Below are 22138 nucleotides of genomic sequence, written 5' to 3'. Positions count from 1 at the left end.
AAAAAAAAACAAAAACAAAACACAAAAGTCTGTTTAATTTTTAACACATCCATGAGGACTTTTTACAGAATTTGCAATCTTCTGAGTGACATCCATAGCTTTTCAGAAGAAAACCATTTTTTCTAAGGCCAAATAGACATTTTTTCCACGTAGACCGAGCGCCTGGGTCTCATCAGACACAGCAGCCACGTTGGCCATGTTGGTCTGCCTGGCCACTGGGAGTCTGTGTTCATGAATGAGGGACACCCTCTCTGGACTGGGTCTTGGCCCAGGCTCCACCAGCACCTTGAACACCTTCACCTGGACGCCTGACCCTACCCCTCAAAGCCAAAGACACCTTACCTCTTTGATTGGGGGTTTTGGGGTGGTCAGTGGCCCTGACCATAGCCCCTACCCAACACAAGCAGGGCGCCTGCATCACTTCCTTACAACTCCGTTCCACAAAAATATTTCAAAAATTTGGGGGCTTTTCCTTTTCTCTGATTTTAAAAAGTCCACAGCCACGTTCTGATACTCTGGCCTAAATGGATGGGCAGTGGGCCCGGGGAAGGAGCTGGACACAGGCGTCCCCCAGACCCCAGGGCTGAGATGCAGGGGTCCTCTTCACGCCCAGGGAAGGAGCTGGACACAGGTGTCCCCCAGACCCCAGGGCTGAGATGCAGGGGTCCTCTTCATGCCCGGGGAAGGAGCTGGACACAGGCGTCCCCCAGACCCCAGGGCTGAGATGCAGGGGTCCTCTTCATGCCCGGGGAAGGAGGTGGACACAGGCGTCACCCAGACCCCAGGGCTGAGATGCAGGGGTCCCCCTCCTGCCTTGGGAAGGAGCTGAACACAGGCAGACCCCAGGGCTAGATCCTGGGGTCCCCTTCATGCCCAGGGAAGGAGTAGGGCACAGGGGTGTCCCCAAGACCCCAGGAGCAGGGATGCAAGGTCCCCCTCCCCCAACTGCCTGAGTGGACAGAGACATTCCCTGCCACTCCAGGCAGAGGAAGAATGGAGCAGCCTCCACATCCCCAGCTCTCCCTCTGCCCCCTCTTAGCCACACAGGGAGGGCGGGCATGGCTTGTGGGTGCACAGCCCTGGGGCATCACATCTGGGCTTTTTCTCTAGTGCTGGGGGATTCCTCCCGCAGGAGGTGAGGGGCTAGACTCGGAGGCAAACTCCCTGGAGGGGGGAAACTCCTCTGAAAGGCAGCAAAGACCCCAAAGAGTTTGAGCAGCTCGGGGCAGGACCTGGAAGGGCCCGGATGCGGTTCCACCTGCCGCCAGCTGACTGTATGCCCTTAGCCAGATAGTTCTCTGAGCTTCAGCTTGTTCATCTGTGGACCGGGAGGAAGAGCATCACACGCCCTAGGCCGTTCCTGTGGGAAGTGCAGGTAGGGCCTCTTCCTGCTCAGCGGCCCTCAGGACAGAGGCGTAGGAAGTTTCCTATCTAGTGAAAGAAAAAGGACCCAGCTCTTCTCATTTTGATAGGAATAAATTAAAATGTACTATTCGGCCGGGTGGGGTGGCTCAACGCCTGTAATCCCAGTTCTTTGGGAGGCCGAGGCGGGTGGATCATTTGAGGTCAGGAGTTGGAGACCAGCCTGGCCAACATGGTGAAACCCTGTCTCTGCTAATAATACAAACGTTAGCTGGGCATGGTGGCGGGCATATGTAGTCCCAGCTATTTGGGAGGCCGAGGCAAGAGAATCGTTTGAACCCAGGAGGCAGAGGTTGCAATGACCCGAGATCATGCCACTGCACTCCAGCCTTGGTGACAGCAAGACTCCATCTTAAAAAAAAAAAAAAAAAAAAGGGAGGGAGGGCATCCCTGTGTGAGGTGGCTGCCCCCATCTCTGCCTCCTCAGGGCCCCAAAAGAGAGAATTTCTGAGTTTTCTTGCCAGTTCCCAAGTGACCAGCAGAGAAGGAGTGACAGGGAAGGCTCTGGGCCGACCGTCCCACCTGTACTCCGGGACAATTGGTCTCTTAGGTGCACTGGGGCCAAAGGGGAAGGGGAGAGGCCCCCAGCCCAGCCAACCTTACATGAAATTGGCATCACCAGTGCTGGGACCACGGCCCTGACTAGCAAGGTCATCGTCCTTCAGAAACTATCACAGAGTTGGGACTCAGCTGAAGTTTCTGAAAACATAGACATCTACATATAAGCAAATGTGTGTGTACACACAGGTATATGCTTATAAAAGTATACAAATATACACTCTAAAGCATTAATAGATGTAATATACAGATTATACAGAATATCTAGAAAGTTTTAGTTATTTCTGGAGCATGTATCCTGGCCTGGGGGAGTCAGGGAAGGCTTCCCCGAGAGGTGCCATGGAGCCGAATCTTGGGTAATAAAAATCACTGTGGGCCGGGCACGGTGCTTCACACCTGTAATCCCAGCACTTTGGGAGGCTGAGGTGCACAGACTGCCTGAGCTCAGGAGTTCAAGACCAGCCTGGCCAACATGGTGAAACCCTGTCTCTACTAAAAATACAAAAAATTAGCTGGGCGTGGTGGTGGGTGCCTGTAGTCCCAGCTACTGGGGAGGCTGAGGCAGGAGAACGGCATGAACCCAGGAGGCGGAGCTTGCAGTGAGCTGAGATCCAGCCACTGCACTCCAGCCTGGGTGACAGAGCGAGACTCCATGTTAAAAAAAAAAAAAAAAAAAAAAAAGCTTCTATGCTGTTCCACCTCCTCATGGAGGATTTAGCCTCATTTGGAACTTTCACTGACTTCCATTGTCTCAACAGAGACGAGGTGCTTTCTGGCTTTGAGCTAGTAGGACCCCCAGCCGGGGGTGACCCGTGGTGGGTGCTGGGATCGGTGGAGCCAGCCCGTATCTGCAGGCTCCAGGTGCACTTTCTAACCTGGAATCATTGTGCAGCATGTGGCCTTGAGGGACAGAGATGGCCACACTCATGGGAAGCACGGAAGCCAGTTTTTTGTTTGTTTTGTTTTTTGAGACGGAGTTTTGCTTTTGTTGCCCAGGCTGCAGTGCAGTGGCGCCATCTCGGCTCACCACAACCTCTGCCCTGCAGGTTCAAGCGATTCTCCTGCCTCAGCCTCCCAAATACCTGGGATTACAGGTTTGTGCCACCATGCCCGGTTAATTTTTTGTATTTTTAGTAGAGATGGGTTTCACCATGTTGGCCAGGCTGGTCTTGAACTCCAGACCTCTGGTGATCTACCTGCCTCGGCCTCCCAAAGTGCTGGGATTACAGGCATGACCCACTGCGCCTGGCCACGGAAGACAGTTCTAGGACCCAGACATCTCCACCAAGCCTCATTGTCACCAAGTTGTGCCAGGCTGGGAGGAGCGGGCTCACCTCAGCTGCCCTCAGACACGGTCCAGAGGATTCGCTCCCTGGCTGTGCACCAGGGGTCCCAGAAGACAGCACCCCGTCCACACACCCCAACCCTCCCTACACCTCCACCCCACTCTGACCACTGTGGATTTCTGTGGCAATCTTGGTCCCAAGAGCATCCCTGCACATCACGTCCATGTGTTGTGGGCTGAATTTTGTCCCCAAAGGTCTATGTTGAAGTCCTACGCACCCCTATACTTCAGAATGTGACCTTATTTGGAGATGGATCATTGCTGATATAATTAGTCAAGATGAGGCCATCCTGGAGTGAGGGGGGTCTCTGATGATGGGCGTCCTTATAGGAAGGGGAGGTTTGGACACAGGCTTAAGTGCACACTGGGAGAACACCACGTGAAGAGGAAGGCAGGGGCTGGGGATGCGGCTACAAGCCCAGGCGCGCCAAGGACAGGAGCCACTGGAAGCTGGAGGGGCCCTGGGATGGGTGCTGAGCCTCCAGAAAGAACCAGCTGCTGACAGCTTGCTGTCAGATTTCTGGGTTCCAGAACACAGGAGAGTGATTTTCTGTGGTTTGAGCTTCCAGGCAGTGGTGCTTTGTCAAGACAGCCCAGGAAAGGCATCCACTGTGCTAGCAACATGAACACAGGGGCAAGCACACCCCACCTGAGCCCCTGGACTAAAGGCAAGACGAGAGCGCCGGGATCCAGCTGAGAGTCACAGGGCATTTATTGAACACCTACTATGTGCCAGGCACAGTGATCCCCCAGAGCAACCTGTGAGGTGAGTGATATTGGCCCTGTTGTACAGATGAGGAAACTGAGGTTCAGGAGACATGTGGCTTGCCTGAGGGCACACAGCAGAGCCCACCTGAGGACCCCAGGCCAGCTAAGTTCTTCTGACTGTTGTGGGTGGTTCTCTATTACTGGGTCCCTGCCCCAGTGCCCTGGGATCCTCCACGGGGTCCTCCTCCATGGAGTTGTCCTCACTCTCCTCCCCTTCTTTTCCTGGGCTCCGTATCGTGCTCTGAGCACTCTAAATAATAGTAATAATAAAACAACAGCAACATCAGTAATAACAATGGCAGCAACAAGTCTCAAGTGTTCATTGCGCAACAGGCCAGGTTTTTCGTGCTTCGTATGGATCTGCTCATCTGATTCTCAGCACAGCCCTACACAGAGGTTACTGTTCTGAGCCACGCTGCGGGTGCGGACTCTAAGGCACAGAGAGGCTAGGAGACTTTCCCGAGGTCCCACCGCCAGGAGCAGTGGGCTCAGACCAAGAAACAGATAGCATAAAGAAAAGCAACCAAAACTTCAGGAAACACTAGGCACACTTACAGAAATGCAAAATGCTCTGGGAAGTCTCAGCAATAGAATTGAATAAGTAGAAGAAGGAAATTCAGAGCTTGAAGACAAGGTCTTCGAATTAACCCAATCCAACAAAGGCAAAGAAAAAAGAGTAAGAAAATATGGACAAAGCCTCCAGGCAGTCTGGGAGTATTTTAAACAGCTTGGGATTGCACTTACCCTGCCATCGTTAAAGAGAATGTCCTGGAAGCATGAGATACCCACCCTGCCCACACACACAGTGAGCTGACTGCCCCCCAACCCCCAGTCACGGAGACTAAACCTGCCATGATTGGCATGAGGATGTTCAGGGTCTTCATTTGCCCTACACAGCTGGACCTGCAGAGTTCCCTGCAGAAATGTAAGTGCACCTGACGCCAGGCCTTCCTGGGGCTGTAAGGTAACGTGTAATGTATGCACCTAATCACTTCCCTAACCTCTGAGGAATCCTGGATTCTGGAAACCATGGGGCCATGGGCTGGGACGGAGGTGTGGGCCTGTCTGGGGGGCCTCTGTTTCTCAAGTGGCCACACCTCAGAGTGCCTCCAGGGAGTGCTCAGGACTCGTGGCAGCCACGGCAGGGACTGTGTGAGCTACCACACTGGGTGTTGTGGCTTCACTGATTCTTTTTTTTTTCTTTTTTGAGACAGAGTCTCGCTCTATCACCTGGGCTAGAGTGCAATAGTACAATCTCGGCTCTCTGCAACCTCTGTCTCATGGGTTCAAGTGATTCTCCTGCCTCAGTCTCCCAGGTAGCTGGGATTACAGGCATATGCCACCAAGCCTGGCTAATTTTTGCATTTTTTTTTGTTAGTAGAGATGGGGTTTCATGATGTTGGCCAGGCTGGTCTCAAACTCCTGACCTCAAGTGATCTGCCCGCCTCGGCCTCCTAAAGTGCTGGGATTACAGGCATGAGCCCCCGCACCTGCCTTTGTTCTACTTCAAGGCAAAGTCCTGGTCAGACCCCAGGCAGTCCTCCACACTCCCACCACGCCTGCCTCCTCAGTCTCTCATTTCAAATTTGAGTTCTCAACCACCCTCCTCTGATCCCTGGGATTACTCCCAGACCTGGGAGGTCTGGGATTAGACCTCCCAGGCTGTGTACGTCATTTTAGGTGTAACCCCCACTCACCCACACACTCACCTGCCTGGCGAGAGACTGAAGAACAGATGGAGAGGGGTTGGTGTTGGCAAGTGGCTGAGTATCGTAATGCCCATAAACTCCTTGCATCTTGGCTCTAAAATCCTGCCGGGGAGAGACCAGGGTGGATTGAATCCAATGGGAAAACAGCATGTGTCAGGGGAGTGGGATGGAAAGACGGTGGGATAAGAAGACCCCAGACAGCTAACACCCATGGAACTCCACGGTCCTTTCCAGGAGCTTCCTGTTTCTTATTCCACATAATCTACGGCAGCCCTGTGAGTGGGCATTATCACCCCGTTTTGCAGATGGGAGAGGCCCAGAGAGGCCAGGTAACATGATCATCATCACACAGGAAAAGAGCTGGATTCGAGATCCCCCTTGCCCCTAAAAAGAATATTAAGTGAGTGAATGCGAGAGAAGCCCCTCCGACCTGCAACAAACCTCTCGTGGTAGTTTTAAGGCTTATTGGTAACTCAGATGATCTGATGCTTCTCCCATCAGGAGCTGGAATCAAATTTCTCTCCCCTTGAATACAGGCAGCCTCAGAGATTCACTTCTAACAAATGGAATATGGCAAAGACACACTGGGTTACTGCTGAGGTTAGGTCATAAAAGGTGATCGAGTGCTGGACGCGGTGGCTCACGCCTGTAATCCCAGCACTTTGGGAGGCCGAGGCAGGTGGATCACGAGGTCAGGAGATCAACACCATGCTGGCTAACACAGTGAAACTCCGTCTTTACTAAAAATACAAAATATTAGCTGGACATGGTGGCAGCCGCCTGTAGTCCCAGCTACTCGGGAGGCTGAGGCAGGAGAATGGCTTGAAACTGGGAGGTGGAGATTGCAGTGAACCGAGATTGCACCACTACACTCCAGCCTGGGTGACAGAGCAAGACTCCATCTCAAAAAAAAAAAAAAAAAATGGTGATCGAGTTTCCACCCGTGTCTCAGGACACTCCCTCTTGGAACCAGCTGCTGTGAGGAAGCCCACGCCCCATGGAAAAACTGTGGGCAGGCACTGTGGCCGCAGATCCTGAGGAAGACCCAGGGAGGGCAGGTTTTGTGGGATGTGGCTCACGCAGTTGCCCAGGGCTCCACACCCAGAAGGACCCTGTGCTTGGCTTCGCGCTCTGATGCTGCTGTCCTGAAGAGCTTAGTAATTGTTGAAGGAAGGGCCCCACATTTTCATTTTGCAGTGGGCCCTGCAAATCACATGGCCTGTCCTGTGCTCAGATGACAGCCACCTTCTGCTAGACATGAGGGAGGAAAGCTAAGAAAAGACAGCCCCAGTCCCTGACCAACGGCAACCACATGAAGGCCCCACCTGAGAACTGCCCAGGTAAGCCCCGTGAACCCCCAGAACCACAGACGAGAATCATGAGAAGTGATTGTTGCTTTACAATACTAGACTTACAGAAGGATGTTACAGATAATGCAAACAGCTCATTCTAGATTTTAACTGATCAGATGGGGATAAAAAGCACTTCTTTCTATTTTTTTTTTTTTTTTTTTTTTGAGACAGAGTCTCGCTCTGTCGCCCGGGCTGGAGTGCAATGGCCGGATCTCAGCTCACTGCAAACTCCGCCCCCCGGGTTTACACCATTCTCCTGCCTCAGCCTCCCAAGTAGCTGGGACTACAGGTGCCCGCCACCTCGCCCGGCTAGTTTTTTTGTATTTTTTAGTAGAGATGGGGTTTCACCGTATTAGCCAGGATGGTCTCGATCTCCTGACCTCGTGATCCGCCCATCTCGGCCTCCCAAAGTGCTGAGATTACAGGCTTGAGCCACCGCGCCCAGCCCACTTCTTTCTATTTCAAAACTACACCAAGCATCAGCCAGGAAATGTTTCTTGTTGTTGCTAATCCATTCATGGTTTTTCTTTTTTTTTCTTTTTTTTTTTGAGATGGAGTCTCGCACTGTTGCCCAGGCTATAGTGCAGTGGCATGATCTCAGCTCACTGCAATCTCCACCTCCCAGGTCCAAGCGATTCTCCTGCCTCAGTCTCCTGAGTAGCTGGGATTGCAGGTGCCCACCACCATGCCCGGCTAATTTTGTATTTTAGTAGATCTTGTGGGAAGTCAGGAACCCCAAACGGAGGGACCGGCTGAAGCCATGGCAGAAGAACATAAATTGTTAAGATTTCATGGACATCTATCAGTTCCCAAAATTAATACTTTTATAATTTCTTACACCTGTCTTTACTGCAATCCCTGAACATAAATCGTGAAGATTTCATGGACATTTATCAGTTCCCAAAATTAATACTCTTAAAATTTCTTATGCCTGTCTTTACTTTAATCTCTTAATCCTGTTATCTTCATAAACTGAGAATGTATGTCACCTCAGTACCACGATTGTACAAATTGATTGTAAAACACGTGTGTTTGAACAATGTGAAATCAGTGCACCTTGAAAATGAACAGAATAACAGCGATTTTAGGGAACAAGGGAAGACAACCAAAGGTCTGACTGCCTGTAGGGTCGGGCAGAATACAGCCATATTTTCCTTCTTGCAGAGCGCCTATAAACGGATATGCAAGTAGGAGAGATATCACTGAATTCTTTTCCCAGCAAGGAATATTAATAATTCATACCCTGGGGAAGGAATGCATTCCTGGGGGGAGGTCTATAAACAGCCGCTCTGGGAGTGTCTGTCTTATGCAATTGAGATAAGGACTGAAATATGCCCTGGTCTCCTGCAGTACCCTCAGGCTTATTAGGGTGGGGAAAAGATCCCACCCTGGTAAATTTGAGGTCAGACTGGTTCTCTGTTCTCGAACCCTGTTTTCTGTTGTTTAAGATGTTTATCAAGACAATACATGCACAGCCGAACATAGACCCTCATCAGTAATTATAATTTTGCTCTTTGCCTTGTGATCTTTGCTTTGCCCTTTGCCTTGTGATCTTTACTGCCCTTTAATGCATGGGATCTTTATGACCTACTCCCTGTTCATACACCCCCTCCCCTTGTAAAGTCCTTAATAAAAACCTGCTGGTTTTGTGGCTCAGGGGACATCATGGACCTACCAATATGTGATGTCACCCCTGGAGGCCCAGCCGTAAAATTCCTCTCTTTGTACTCTTTCTCTTTATTTCTCAGACAGGCCAACACTTAGGGAAAATAGAAAGGACCTATGTTGAAATATTGGGGGCTGGTTCCCCCAATAAGTAGAGACAGGGTTTCACCACGTTGGCCAGCCTGGCCTTGAACTCCTGACCTCAGGTGATCTGCCTGCCTCGGCCTCCCAAAGTGCTGGGATTACAGGCGTGAACCACCACGCCCCACTGATCCATTTGTTTTTAAACACCCCAATGATGATGAATATGTTGATATTCCAAACAGTGTTATGAAAATTGTCCTGTTTGGCACCCAGGTGCAGATATTGACAACGCTTCATCAGAATGAGTCTTCAAAGTTAGAAAAGTTGTGAAATGTGGCCAGGCGCAGTAGCTCATGCTTGTAATCCCAACACTTTGGGAGGCCGAGGCAGGTGGATCACAAGGTCAGGAGATCAAGACCATCCTGGCTAACATGGTGAAACCCTGTCTCCACTAAAAATACAAAAAATTAGCCAGGTGTGGTGGTGGGCGCTTATAGTCCCAGTGACTCAGGAGGCTGGGGCAGGAGAATGGCGTGAACCCGGGAGGCATAGCTTTTGCAGTGAGCCGAGATTGTCCCATTGCACTCCAGCCTGGGCGACAGAGTGAGACTCCATCTCAAAAAAAAAAAAAAAAAAAAAGAATAAAAGAACAGGTGTGAAACGTTACCAACAAAAACTGCTTCTATCAATACAGAACCAAAGTGAAACTCTGCCCCACTCCACCAAATAGGAAATGGGGTGTCTGTGACCCACCTGTAGATCCCTCTCCAGGTCATACTTCTCCAGGGTCTGGAAGGCACTAGAATACACCTCCAACGCTTTGGCATGGAAAACCATCTCAATAGTTACAAAATTAGAAAAAAATGTCTGTGGGGAGAGAAACCCAAAGAATCAAAGAAGGTAAGCATCACAGTGAGAAAGAGAGCCCAGGGTAGCCTGGGATGTAGGCAGATGGGATGGGGGTGAGGGGAGCTGTCCGTGTGGGGACAGGCCCTCGGTGGGAAGTTTCGACATGTTATCTTAAATTTATTTTTCTTTGAGAGAGAACACATTTGCATGCTTCAAAAATCAAAACTATTGGTCAGGCCCAGTGGCTCATGCCTGTAATCTCAGTACTTTGGGAGGCGGAGTCAGGAGGATCACTTGAGCCCAGGAGTTCAAGACCAGCCTGGGCAACATGGCAAAACCCTGTCTCTACTAAGTACATATGTAAGTAAGTAAATAAGTAAATAAATAAATATAAACTATGCCAAAATGTCAATTGAGGAGACTTGCTCGACATCCTCCATCCTGTTCCCTTTTTCATTTTCCCTCCACCTCCTGAGATCACGTTCAGAAGTTTTTGTGTGTTCCCCCCTTGTTTCCTTAGATAAGCCAATATTCTTCTCTTGTCCCTTCTTCACTCTCTTCTGAGCTTGCTTTTTCCCCTGCTAACAATTGGTCCTGGAGATCTTTTCACAGGAGGCTTTTTTTTGTTTGTTTGTTTTGAGATGGAGTCTCTCTCTGTCGCCCAGGCTGGAGTGCAGTGGTGTGATCTCGGCTTACTACAATCCCCGCCTCCCAGGTTCAAGCGATTCTCCTGCCTCAGCCTCCCGAGTAGCTGGGATTACAGATGTGAGCCACCACACCCAGCTAATTTTTGTATTTTTAGTAGAGATGGGCTTTCACCATGTTGACCAGGCTGGTCTCGAACTCCTCGCGATCCACAGGAGGGCTCCACTTTCATGAATGGGATTAGTGCCCTTGTAAAAAAGACCGGAGGGAGCTTTTCTGCCCCTTCTGCCACATGCGGATGCATAGAAGGCACCAGCCGTGGGGAACAGGCCCTCCTCGGATGCTGAATCTGCTGGAGCCTCGGTCTTGGACACCCCAGGCTCCAACACGGTGAGAAATAAACTTCTGTTGTTTATAAATCACCCAGCTTAAAGTGTTGTGTTGGCGCAGGCTGGATGGGCTAAGACAGGTGGTGATGGTTAGCTCAAGTTCTTGTTTTATCTCCTTTGAAATGTGAAGGGCTTTCAAGGCATGATTTGGATTCACATTTCTTACAAGTCTAATCCCAGAACTTGAAAGCATGCCCACTTTTAAACTGTGCTTCCGTTGGCCCCTGACCTGCAGAACCATGTGGTCCATGCTCCCTGGTGCCGTCCATCCAGCCCCAAACACATCAGGTGCTGAATAATGTCTGCCGACAGTTTCAGGTCCTCCTTGCCACGTAGACAGCGTGAGCACTAATCACTGACACTTCATTCCCTTGTGCATTCGTTCATGTAGGCGTTCACTCATTCATTCATTCCACAAGCATTTACTGAATACCCACTAGGTACCAGGCCCTGGACCCTGGTGGCTGGGACCTGGCAGGGGGCCTGTCCTGTGGCACCGACATGCAGTGTGTTACACAGCAACCTCACAGGCTTCTCTGCTCCACGATGTGACCAATGTGATGGACGGCACACAGCACATCACTGGCCACATGAGCCGTCCATCTCCTCCCACCCCAACGGTGTCAACTCCGTGAGCTCAGGGACCTTGTTTTTTGGGCATGATGTCCCCAGCATCAGGCACAGCACCTGGCACATAGCAGGTGTGCATTCCACACTTGTTAAAGTAACGCGTGAATTGAATACACAATTAACCATTGCAACTGGGATGGCAGCCCTGCGGAAGCAGAGTAGGGTATATAAACAAGGGGCCTGACCAGTCTGGGGTCTGGGTGACTTTCCCCCAAAGAATGAGGTTGAAGCCGAAGGAGGAGGAGGCACCGACTGGATGCAGATCAAGGCACAGCCCTGCAAAGGCCTCGGGTAGGAGTGGGCTCTGTGCACTGGAGCTTGGAGTGTCACGGGCAGGATGAGGCTGCAGGGCTGGGTCAGGGTTTCAGGAGCCTTGAAGGGATTTTGGTTCCAATCCTTAGAACAAGGGGAGCCACCAGAGGGTGCGCAGCCCAGGGATGATGGATTGCACCTGACTTTTAAGAGATCCCTGGGGTGGGCGCGATGGGTCACACCTGTAATCCCAGCACTTTAGGAGGCCAAGGCAGGTGGATCACTCGAGATCAGGGATTCGAGACCAGCCTGGCCAACATGGTGAGACCACCCCCCCCATCCCTACTAAAAATACAAAAATTAGCCGGGCGTGGTGGTACACGCCTGTAATCCCAGCTGCTCGGGAGGCTGAGGCAGGAGAATCACTTGAACCCGGGAAGCGGAGGTTGCAGTAAGTGGAAATTGCACCACTACACTCCAGCCTGGGCAACCAAGTGAGACTCCATCTAAAAAAAAAAACTCCCCAGGTGGCGTGCACCTTTGGAGAATGGACTAGAGCGGGCTCGAGATCTGGGGAAGGCATCTCTGTGACCAGCCAGTCCCACCTCTCTGAGCTCCTCTTGTAAGAGCTGGGGCTCTGGCCCGGGGCTCTGTGGCACTGGGGTGGGGATCTGGGTGGCAGGAGGAAGGCACCCACACCCAGCTGCTGGGCCTCAGCGTGGCTTGTTCTGGGAGGGGGTTTGGAGCTGTGAGGAGAAAAAGAGGTTACAGCAATCTGTGTGGAGAGGAAGTGGAGCGTGTGTGTGTGGAGGGAGACAAATTCTTCCTGGCTAGGAGCTGGACCTGGAGCCACCCGGTGGCTTCCAGCTGCGCTGGGACAGCTGCCTTGAGCACCAGCCTGTGGTGCCCTGTGGCCAGAATTAACTGTGCCATGAGCCTGTGTCAGCACAATCTCACTGACACCTGCCAATGCTCACACATGTACACAGACCCGCACACACACACTCATACTGATGCATGCACATAGACACATGCACACACGTGCGTGCACACACACACCAGGCAGCCCAGGGCGCCTCCCATCCCGGCCGACCACCTTCACCTGCAGGTCCTTCAGCTTCTGCCTCTGGAAGGCATCCACTGTCTCCTCCAGCTGGAGAGTGGTGCGGCTGGAGTCCATGGCGGCCCTCTGCACTCTGGTCTCTGCCTGGTCAGGGACACAAGGGGTAGAAAGTGTCATGGGGGTGCTTCTGGCCCTTAGACACCTTTCTGAATCACTGTCTCTAAACCCTTCTCTCAGGTCAGCTCTCCTGCCTCAAGGGACGTCTCTTGCTAATTTGGTCATCAAAGGAATGGCTGAGTAGGACCCCAGCTGAAGGAGCAGTCACTGGAGTGACACACACCTGCTTGCTAGCTGTGTGACCTCAGGCAAGTCATTTACCCTCTCTGAGCCTCAATTTCCTTGCTTGTAAACAGAGGACAGTAATGAGACTTGCTTAGCAGAGCTGTTGTAAAACTTAAACAGTGGCACCTGCTGAACGCTTATGACAGGTGCTCCACGTTCATTGATAATTAACTTCTGCATGAGGAACACGTTTAGTTAATTAACTCTTTCATTGTTTTGATCAACATCTATAGACGCCTACTCCACACCAAGCCCAGACATCAAGAATCTAGCTTTTAGAGTTGAACACCTTGGAGGTGCATTTGAAATTTGCAACTTAACTGCCTGCGTGACCTTGGGCAAGTCACTTTTTTCAGCTTCAAATTCCTCTTTAAAATGGGGACTTAAGGCCACCTTCATGTTTGTGAAACGCCGGAGAAGAGACAGCTGGGGATTCGCATCTAGGAAGCCCCCAGACAGAAGGGAAAGCTGTTATCGCTCAAACAAATGGGTTGCAGAGACAGTGGGTGACCCAGGCAGGAGCCAGGATAGAACCCGGAGGTGAGCGAGCAGGGCTGTGGCCCTCATTCGTGTAGGTCAGGACTCCCCACACTTGGTACTAGTGTCCGGGACACTGTGGGAGGTTTAGCAGCATCCCTGGCCTCTCCCCACTGGATGCCAGGTGGTAGGTGGGATAATGGCCCCCAAAGATGGCTACATCCTAATCCCTGGCACCTGCCAATACACCCCTTCCAAAGCAAAAGGCGTTAGGGTAGCAGGTGGAATGAAGGTTGCTAATCAGCCATCCTTGCCATGGGAGAATATCCTGGATTATCCGCTACACCCAGTGCAATTACAAGGGTCCATTACAGGCAGAAGAGGGTGGCGGGCAGGAGAGTCAGAGGAGAGACGTGACTACAGAGGGAAGGTGCAGGCTGCCAGCTTGAAGACGGGGGAGGGGCCACAAGCCAAAGGATGTGTGTGGCCTCTGGAAGCTGGAAATAGGCGAGGGCACAGACTCTGCTTGGAACTTCCAGAAGGAACTCAGCCCTTTCCACACCTTGATGTAGCCCAGTGGGCCCACAATGGACCTCTAACCTCCTGAACGGTGAGAGTCTGTGGTCATTTTTCACCACAGTGCGACAAACTTAACACGTTCTAGCAGAGCTCTCCAATCGTGAGCCAGAAATATCCCCGGATAGTGAAATGCCCCAGGTGAGGACCGCTGACTTGGCTCCGTTAAGGGGCACTCTTTGTGGCTGGGCCTGTAATCCCAGCACTTTGGAAGGCTGAGGCAGGTGGATCGCCTGAGGTCAGGAGTTCAAGACCAGTCTGGTCAACGTGGCAAAACCCCGTCTCTAGTAAAAATATAAAAATTAGCCAGGCACAGTGGTGGGCGCCTGTAATCCCAGCTACTGGGGAGACTGAGGGGGCAGAATTGCTTGAACCCTGGAGGTGGAGGTTGCAGTGAGCCTAGACTGTGCCACTTGCACTCCACCCTGGGCAACAGCGCGAGACTCTGTCTCTCGAAAAGAAGTGGGAGCACTCTTTGGATGAGGTCACACAGTCACAAATCAGTTAGACATACAGCGGAGGTGACTAGCCTTCCTTCAGCTCTCACCCTACCTCCCGTCCCCTGCATCTTTCCCACGGGGCCGGACAGCGCGTCAGAGAGCGTGCGGGCTCCCCTCCACCTGCTGTGCCCCATGAGCTCCCGTAATTGCGTCTCTGTGAGCCCTGGTTTTCTCCTGCAGACAATGGGGATGAGGCTAGTAGTGCGCACCTGATATGAGCATTAAACAAGTAACTGGCGGGGAAGCCGTGGCTCGTGGAGGGAGTGACTTGGTGGATGGTGTCAATGATGGGACAGAGCCCAGGTCTCCAGACCCCCAGAGCCCCTTTTTACCGGTACCTTTGGCTTTCCCGTCCTGAGCACAAGGTCCTGCACACACCTGCTTCTGCCCAGGTAAAGCCTACCTGGCCGTTTTGTGAGGTGGTGTATTTCCTACATGTGATTCTGCCTGCCCCAGACAGACATGTGACACTCACCTGGGACTGAAAAACGTGTGTTAAGGAACCGAGTTAAGCCCAGGCAGCCCCGTCGGGGTGGTCCGCCCGCTTCGCAGCCCCTGCCCAGCGGGCCCAGGCAAAGCAAACCCCAGAGGACATGCGTGTGAGTGGACACCCTGGCCCAGCAGCCCCAGGCCCCACTTCCAGGGAAGGATGCGATCATTTGCCGATCCCAGGGTGACTTCTGTCTCAGTTTCTCCAGCTTTTCCAGTTGTTTGATCTCATGACTTTGGACACGTTTGAATTTCTTGATCTCAGCCTGCAGAAAAGGAGGAGGCTGTTTCCTGGGATCCCACAGGGCAAGACGGGGACGCCACCCATGCCAAGATGCCCCAGCTCACCCGTGTCTGCTTGATCTGTGCCCCGTAGAGCTTCAGGGGGTTGACCACCTTGGTCTCCAGCCTCTCGACCTGGGGGAGTGGGGACACCAGGGGATCTGAGTGAAGGGCACAGGGTGCTGCCTGCCTCCAGCCTGGGCATATAAAGTGCAGCCTGCACCCAGGAGCCGCGTGTCCAGAGCTGTGGGGTGGGGGAGGGGGAGCATGAGGTGTCCTCCCTTTTCCCAGTATATTGGAGGCACTGAGCCTGGGCTCAGGGCCTGGCTCTGCCTCCTGAGGGCTCCAGCAACGAATTCGATCTCTCGAAGCCTCATTTCTTCACCTGTCAAATGAGGTCATGGGTGCACCCACCAGGGTTTCAGAACAGTAGGAAGATGGTGCCTGGCCCAGAACTCAGGGAGTGTCATTACTGGGGAGGGCAGGACAGGCTCCTGGTGTGTGCTCAGTCCCTCTACATGACAGCCTTGGCCCCGTCTCCCAACTGCCACACAGGGTGGCAATGACAAACCCACTTTGCAGATGAGAAAATTGAGCCTCGCTTTGGGGACAAGACTTTTATTGAGAGTCACAGCAGGGCTGGGTGCGGTGGCTCATGCCTGTAATCCTAGCACTTTGGGAGGCCGAGGCCGGCAGATCACCTGAGGTCAGGAGCTCAAGACCAGCCTGGCCAACATGGTGAAACCCCATCTCTACTAAAAATACAAAAAAGTAGCTGGGCATGGTGGTGCACGCCTGTAGTCCCAGCTACTTGGGAGGCTGAGGCAGGAGAATCGCTTGAACCTGCAAGGCTGGAGGTTGCAGTGAGCCGAGATCACGGCACTTCACTCCAGCCTGGGCAATAGAGTGAGACTCCATCTCAAAAAACAAAAAACAAAAAACTATAGCAGCCTCTTGCCCGTTGTACAATCGGGAATGTCTTTGTGAGGGCCAGGAGCCATCTCTGTGAACGCGTAACCATCAAGGAAGAGGCAGGCTCCTGGTGTCCTGGTCTTCCTCCGATCTCCGTGGGAAATTGGCGTAGACTCCTGGCTCCGAGCTCTGCCACCTGCTTGTCACAGAGCCGTGAGAAATTTTATTTTTCCTTTGGTTAAAGGTAATTAACTAGGCCAGGCATGGTGGCTCACATGTGTAATCCCAGCACTTTGGGAGGCCGAGGTGAGAGGTTGGCTTGAACCCAGGAGTTCAAGACCAGCCTGGGCCGCATGGCAAAACCCTGCCTCTTAAAAAATGTTTTAAATAAAATAAACAAAGATAATCAGCTAGCACAGGTGGCCACCCCATTACCAGGTGAAATTAGGATGTATTGGTGAGAAATGGGGTTGTCAAGGCCTCTTACTGGGGGACTGTCGTCATCTGTCTTGAGAACATGGGCACCGTGGGCTGTGTCTGCCTGCCTGGAGAAGACAGTGCCTTTTCTGTCTGCACGATCTTTCTTGGATTGCCCGTGACATGCGTTGCTATCTGGTTTAAAGCTGTTCTGTTCTTTGTTTTTTGGTATTTTTTTGAGTCAAAGTCTCGTACTGTCTCCCAGGCTGGAGTGCAGAGGCACAATCATGGCTCCAGCCTCAACCTTCCAGGCTCAAATGATCCTCCTATCTCAGCCTTCTGAGTAGCTGGGACCACAGGTGCTAATTTTTTTATTTTTATTTTTTAAGAGATGGGGTCTTGCTATGTTGCCCAGGCTGATCTTGAACTCCTGGGCTCAGGCGATCTGTCCACCTAGGCCTCCCGAGTGCTGGGATTACAGGTGTGAGCCACTGCACCTGGCCCTTTTTGATTCTTTTCTGCAATTCATGGTGAGGATTTTTCCGGGCTGGCAGGAATTTCTATTTTTAATTGTTTCCTAAACACCCTGCAGCCTCCTTGCCCCTGACTCCCCACCAGGGTTTCTGTTCCTTCTCGAGGCCCTCATAGCCCCTGGATGTGTCTCATTCAGGGCTTCATGGAGCCCCAGGGCCGGCCTCCTGGGTTTCCTTGCTTTGTGGGGCCTTCGTCCGACTCAGCAAAGCCTCCTGGGCTCTCAATCCTGCAGGCAGAGGCGTGACCCTGGAAAGGGTGTAAATGTCCACCCTAGGTGGATGTCTCTGGAGACACACCCATTGGCTGTGGCCACAGCAGGGCTCCTGCAGCCGTCAGGCCTGACCTTGGCATTGGAGCCCGGGTGCCCCTCAGCATCCCAGACCCAGGCCAGCAGCACTCACCTGGGCCTGCCGGTAATCCTGCACTTTGGCCAGGTCCTCGGCGAAGCCCCTCATGGTGGCCCGCAGCTCGGGGTTCTCGGAGTTGGCAAAGTCGATGAGCTGCTTGACCAGCTGGTCTGCCTTGTCCCGCAGCCGGGCCGTCTTGCGCGTGTAGGCGGCCAGCAGCGAGCAGAACTGCCCGAAGTACTTCTCGGCGTTGGCCATGGTATTGTCCATCCCCCTCACCTGGCTGTCCCTGCAGAGGAGGGGACCTAAGCAGCCGTTCTGGGCAGTGATGCAGGGCCCCGGGCATGCCAGGAGCAGACAATGATTATAAAAATAGGAGCTGCTGGCCGGGCGCAGTGGCTCACGCCTGTAATCCCAGCACTTTGGGAGGCAGAAGTGGGTGGATCACGAGGTCAGGAGATCGAGACCATCCTGGCTAACATGGTGAAACCCCATCTCTACTAAAAATACAAAAAAAAAAAATTAGCCAGGCGTGGTCGCAGGCACCTGTAGTACCAGCTACTCGGGAGGCTGAGACAGGAGAATGGCGTGAACCCAGGAGGCAGAGCTTGCAGTGAGCTGAGATCTCGCCACTGCACTCCAGCCTGGGGGACAGAATGAGTCTCCGTCTCAAAAAAAAAAAAAAAAAAAAAAAAAAAAAGGAGCTGCCATCAGCCAGCCTCCGGTGTGGCACACACATGCCACAGGCTGTCACTCAAGGTGGCAGTATCAGGGCTGTTGAGGCTGATGAGGGGGATCTGCCTGGGCTGGTCAGTAGTGGGCAGGAATATAAACGTGGGTTTGGCTGCAAAGCTGGCCTTTTTCTTTTTTCTTTTTTTTTTTTTTTGAGACGGAGTCTCGCTCTGTCGCCCAGGCTGGAGTGCAGTGGCCGGATCTCAGCTCACTGCAAGCTCCGCCCCCCGGGTTTACGCCATTCTCCTGCCTCAGCCTCCCGAGTAGCTGGGACTACAGGGGCCTGCCACCTCGCCCGGCTAGGTTTTTGGGTTTTTTTGTTTTGTTTTTTTTGAGACGGAGTCTCACTCTGTTGCCCAAGCTGGAGTACAGTGGCCGGATCTCAGCTCACTGCAAGCTCCGCCTCCTGGGTTCACGCCATTCTCCTGCCTCAGCCTCCCAAGTAGCTGGGACTACAGGCGCCTGCCACCTCGCCTGGCTAGTTTTTTGTATTTTTTAGTAGAGACGGGGTTTCACCGTGTTCGCCAGGATGGTCTCGATCTCCTGACCTCGTGATCCGCCCGTCTCGGCCTCCCAAAGTGCTGGGATTACAGGCTTGAGCCACCGCACCCGGCCAGGTTTTTGTATTTTTTAGTAGAGACGGGGTTTCACCGTATTAGCGAGGATGGTCTCGATCTCCTGACCTCATGATCCGCCCGTCTCGGCCTCCCAAAGTGCTGGGATTACAGGCTTGAGCCACCGCGCCCGGCCAGCTGGCCTTTTTCTTCCCTGGGATGCTAAAGGTGCTTTATCTTCCTGGAAGGGTTACTGTATGCCACAATCCCTGGCTGCAGAGGCCTCTTCCTTCTGAAATTCCCCTGTGCTGTCTTTCCCCGTAGGCTGTCAAAATTCTTTTTTTTTTTTTTTTTTTTTTTTTTGAGACAGAGTCTTGCTGTGTCACCCAGGCTGGAGTGCAGTGGTATGATCTTGGCTCACTGCAACCTCTGCCTCTCGGGTTCAAGTAATTCTCCTGCCTCAGCCTCCCGAGTAGCTGGGATTACAGGCACCCACCACCATGCCTGGCTATTTTTGTATTTTTAGTAGAGACAGGGTTTCACCATGTTGGCCAGGCTGGTCTCGAACTCCTGACCTCAGGTGATTTGCCTGCCTTGGCCTCCTAAAGTGCTGGGATGACAGGCGTGAGCCACCACACCCGGCCCTGACTCACCTTTAAGTGCTCCGGGTCCAGCACCTCCCCGCAGCAGGTGCACAATGACTGACCTGCCGCATTCAGGCTTCTAAGACAGCCGTGGACGCCCAGCCTCTGCCTCCCTCCTGGGCTTCCTCACGCCTTCTCCTTCCCCTCATCCCCAGCGTGTCACTGTCCCTGCCTCTCTCCCTCTGACCAAAGTCCCCGTGCAATCCTCTCATCAAATCCCTGATGTGAGAAACGCCCTGAGGAGCAGCCCTCTGTCCAGACAGACCCTAACTCTCTTGCCACCCTCGCCACAAAACACTCCGCGTGCATCGCCCTGTAAGCAAGGCGCTGCTGGTATCACCATGTGAAAATGGAGTGAACTGAGGCCCAGAGAGGTGAAGCATCTTGCTACAGGTCACACAGCCAGACACAGCCTCTGTTCCTGCAGGTAGGATCCTCAGAGCGCCATGATTCAGCAGCACAGGGGACAGAAGTCAGACACTGGGGCTCCCAGGCCCCCACCCCAGGCGTGTGCACCAGAATCCCTGGGAGTGCGCCTGAGAAGCTGTGTTTTCAAAACACATCAGGGCCAGGCATGGTGGCTCACACCTGTCATCCCAACTCTTTGGGAGGCCGTGGGGTGCAGTTTGCCTGAGCTCAGGAGTTCAAGACCACCCTCGGCAACGTGGTGAAACCCCATCTCTACTAAAATACAAAAACTTAGCCGGGTGTGGTAGCACGCCTGTGGTCCCAGCTACTTGGGAGACTGAGGCATGAGAATCGCTTGAGCCCAGTGGGTGGAGGTTGCAGTGAGCCAAGATCGAGACTGCACCACTGCACTCCAGCTTAGGCTACAGAGTGGGACTCCATCTCAAAAAAATAAAAATAAAAGATAAAAACACATCGGGTGCTTGAGAGGTTGCCTGGAATTCAAACCTCAGAGGAACCAGGCATGGAAATGAACGAGGCAGGGCAGGCAGGTTGTGAGAGTAGGGATGGCATGGCCTGGGGCGCGTGGGCTGGGGCGGCGTGGCCTGGGGCGGCGTGGGCTGGGGCGGTGTGGGCTGGGGGCGGCGTGGGCTGCGGCGGCGTGGGCTTGGGCGGCGTGGCCTGGGCCTCCATGGAAGGGGGAGGCCTGGTTGGGGTTGAGGTGGGATGGGCGTTTTCCAGGTAGACGCGAGAAAGGCAAGGGGATGAATTTGGCTACCCCAGATCCACAGGCAGTGATTCTGGAGAAGCAGAAGGAGGTCAGATTCTGGAAGCTTCTGTAGTTCCAAGCCCTGTCTTCCCTGAGCTGGATGGAGGCGGAGGCGGCGTGGGAGGGAGGGCTCCCCCCACCCCCCACCCCAAGCAGCAGGTCCGGCTGCACTCATCCTTCTGGGTGCACCAGGCCTCAAGACCCTCCTTCCACCGCCCTCGCAGCCAGGCTGGCGCCGGCCCACTCACCTGGAGAAGACGATGTTCATTGTGACCGGAGCTTTGGCTGTCCCAGTGGTGGGGAATAAGGACAGGGCCCCAGGGGTCCTGCAGGCCTGGGAGGAGCTGGGCAGGGCTGGGTGCAGCTGTGTGGCCTGGGCTCCACGGACGCTGCCACCGGGTTGCCAGGCGACAGGGCCGCCCACAGCAGGCCCTAGGAGGAGCTGGTTGCCCGGGCAATGCCTCCCTGAGGCTGGCCTCCCCAGCCTTGCGTTGGCTCAGGGGCTACTCAGAGAAGAGGGCATCCCACAGAGGCCCACACTCTCCCTTTGAAGATGGAGGCTCTTGTGGAACTGGGCTGGTGCTTGGGGCTCCCCAGAAGGTAGCAGGGAGAGATTTAGGGGGCTTAGGCCTGCTCACAGCCATGTGTGTGGGTCCTGCCCACTGGGCTCCTCCCTCCCTTCAGGGAGGCTGCGTGCCCCAAGCCTGCCACTGGCCTTCCCGGGGTCTAGGCTCAGGTGGGCGGGACACGGGAAAGCTCAGGTGGGGGTGCAGATGCATAGGGTGAACTTGAGGCTCTCCAGGGTGGGGCAAGGAACCAGCTCAAAGGAGTGTCTTTCATGTTTTTATCAGAATTGCATTTTTTTCCCCCTTATTATAAAAGCACTACAGGGCCGGGCGCTGTGGCTCACGCCTGTAATCCCAGCACTTTGGGAGGCTGAGGTGGGCAGATCACGAGGTCAGGAGATCGAGACCACAGTGAAACCCCGTCTCTACTAAAAATACAAAAAATTAGCCAGGCATGGTGGTGGGTGCTGTAGTCCCAGCTACTCGGGAGGCTGAGGCAGGAGAATGGCGTGAACCCGGGAGGTGAAGCTTGCAGTGAGCTGACGTCATGCCAGTGCACTCCAGCCTGGGCGACACAGCGAGACTCTGTCTCAAAAAAAAAAAAGCACTATCTGCTCAGTTAGTAAAGTAAGACAATTAAGATACCACAGAAAGAAAATATAAACGCACATGTCAAATTGACTAGCTCAAGTCCATTGCATTCTACTAATTGTATGATTACTGTATCTCAATGTATAGACACTTTACCTTCAGAAAAGAAACAAGCATCAGGACAGTAAGGAACAAAGTGGGAGGCGGGCAAAGGAAGCGGCCCAGGCCTTGCTCTGCTGTTCCGTTACTTTGTATGTTTGGAGGTTT

At 53.1% G+C, this 22138-nt stretch overlaps 1 protein-coding gene across 1 annotated transcript; it reads right to left on the bottom strand.

Annotated features, from left to right (window-relative positions):
- Nucleotides 1–4019: 4019 nt before the first annotated feature.
- FAM92B (family with sequence similarity 92 member B) lies at nucleotides 4020–21132 on the bottom strand. Its single transcript, XM_030925542.1, has 9 exons — nucleotides 20963–21132; nucleotides 17662–17896; nucleotides 15464–15532; nucleotides 15280–15381; nucleotides 15102–15107; nucleotides 12771–12875; nucleotides 9657–9770; nucleotides 5803–5904; nucleotides 4020–4343 (listed from the first exon to the last, which is right to left on the bottom strand). The coding sequence occupies exons 1-9, from the start codon at nucleotides 20980–20982 to the stop codon at nucleotides 4197–4199; spliced, it is 900 nt and encodes a 299-aa protein (XP_030781402.1). The 5' UTR covers nucleotides 20983–21132; the 3' UTR covers nucleotides 4020–4196.
- Nucleotides 21133–22138: the final 1006 nt, after the last annotated feature.

The sequence above is a fragment of the Rhinopithecus roxellana genome, chromosome 20 (genome assembly GCF_007565055.1).
Source record: "Rhinopithecus roxellana isolate Shanxi Qingling chromosome 20, ASM756505v1, whole genome shotgun sequence".
In the NCBI taxonomy this organism is placed as follows: Eukaryota; Metazoa; Chordata; class Mammalia; order Primates; family Cercopithecidae; genus Rhinopithecus; species Rhinopithecus roxellana.
This window is presented reverse-complemented; position numbering and strand designations above follow the sequence as displayed.

Bases quoted from the DNA above. Each gene is read 5' to 3' on its own strand.
- FAM92B (XM_030925542.1), bottom strand. From the start codon at position 20,982: ATGAACATCGTCTTCTCCAG. The intron at 15,533-17,661 runs GTGAGTGCTGCT...CCACTCCCCCAG, and splicing joins AGGATTACCGGCAGGCCCAG to GTCGAGAGGCTGGAGACCAA. The intron at 15,382-15,463 runs GTGAGCTGGGGC...CCTTTTCTGCAG, and splicing joins CACAGATCAAGCAGACACGG to GCTGAGATCAAGAAATTCAA.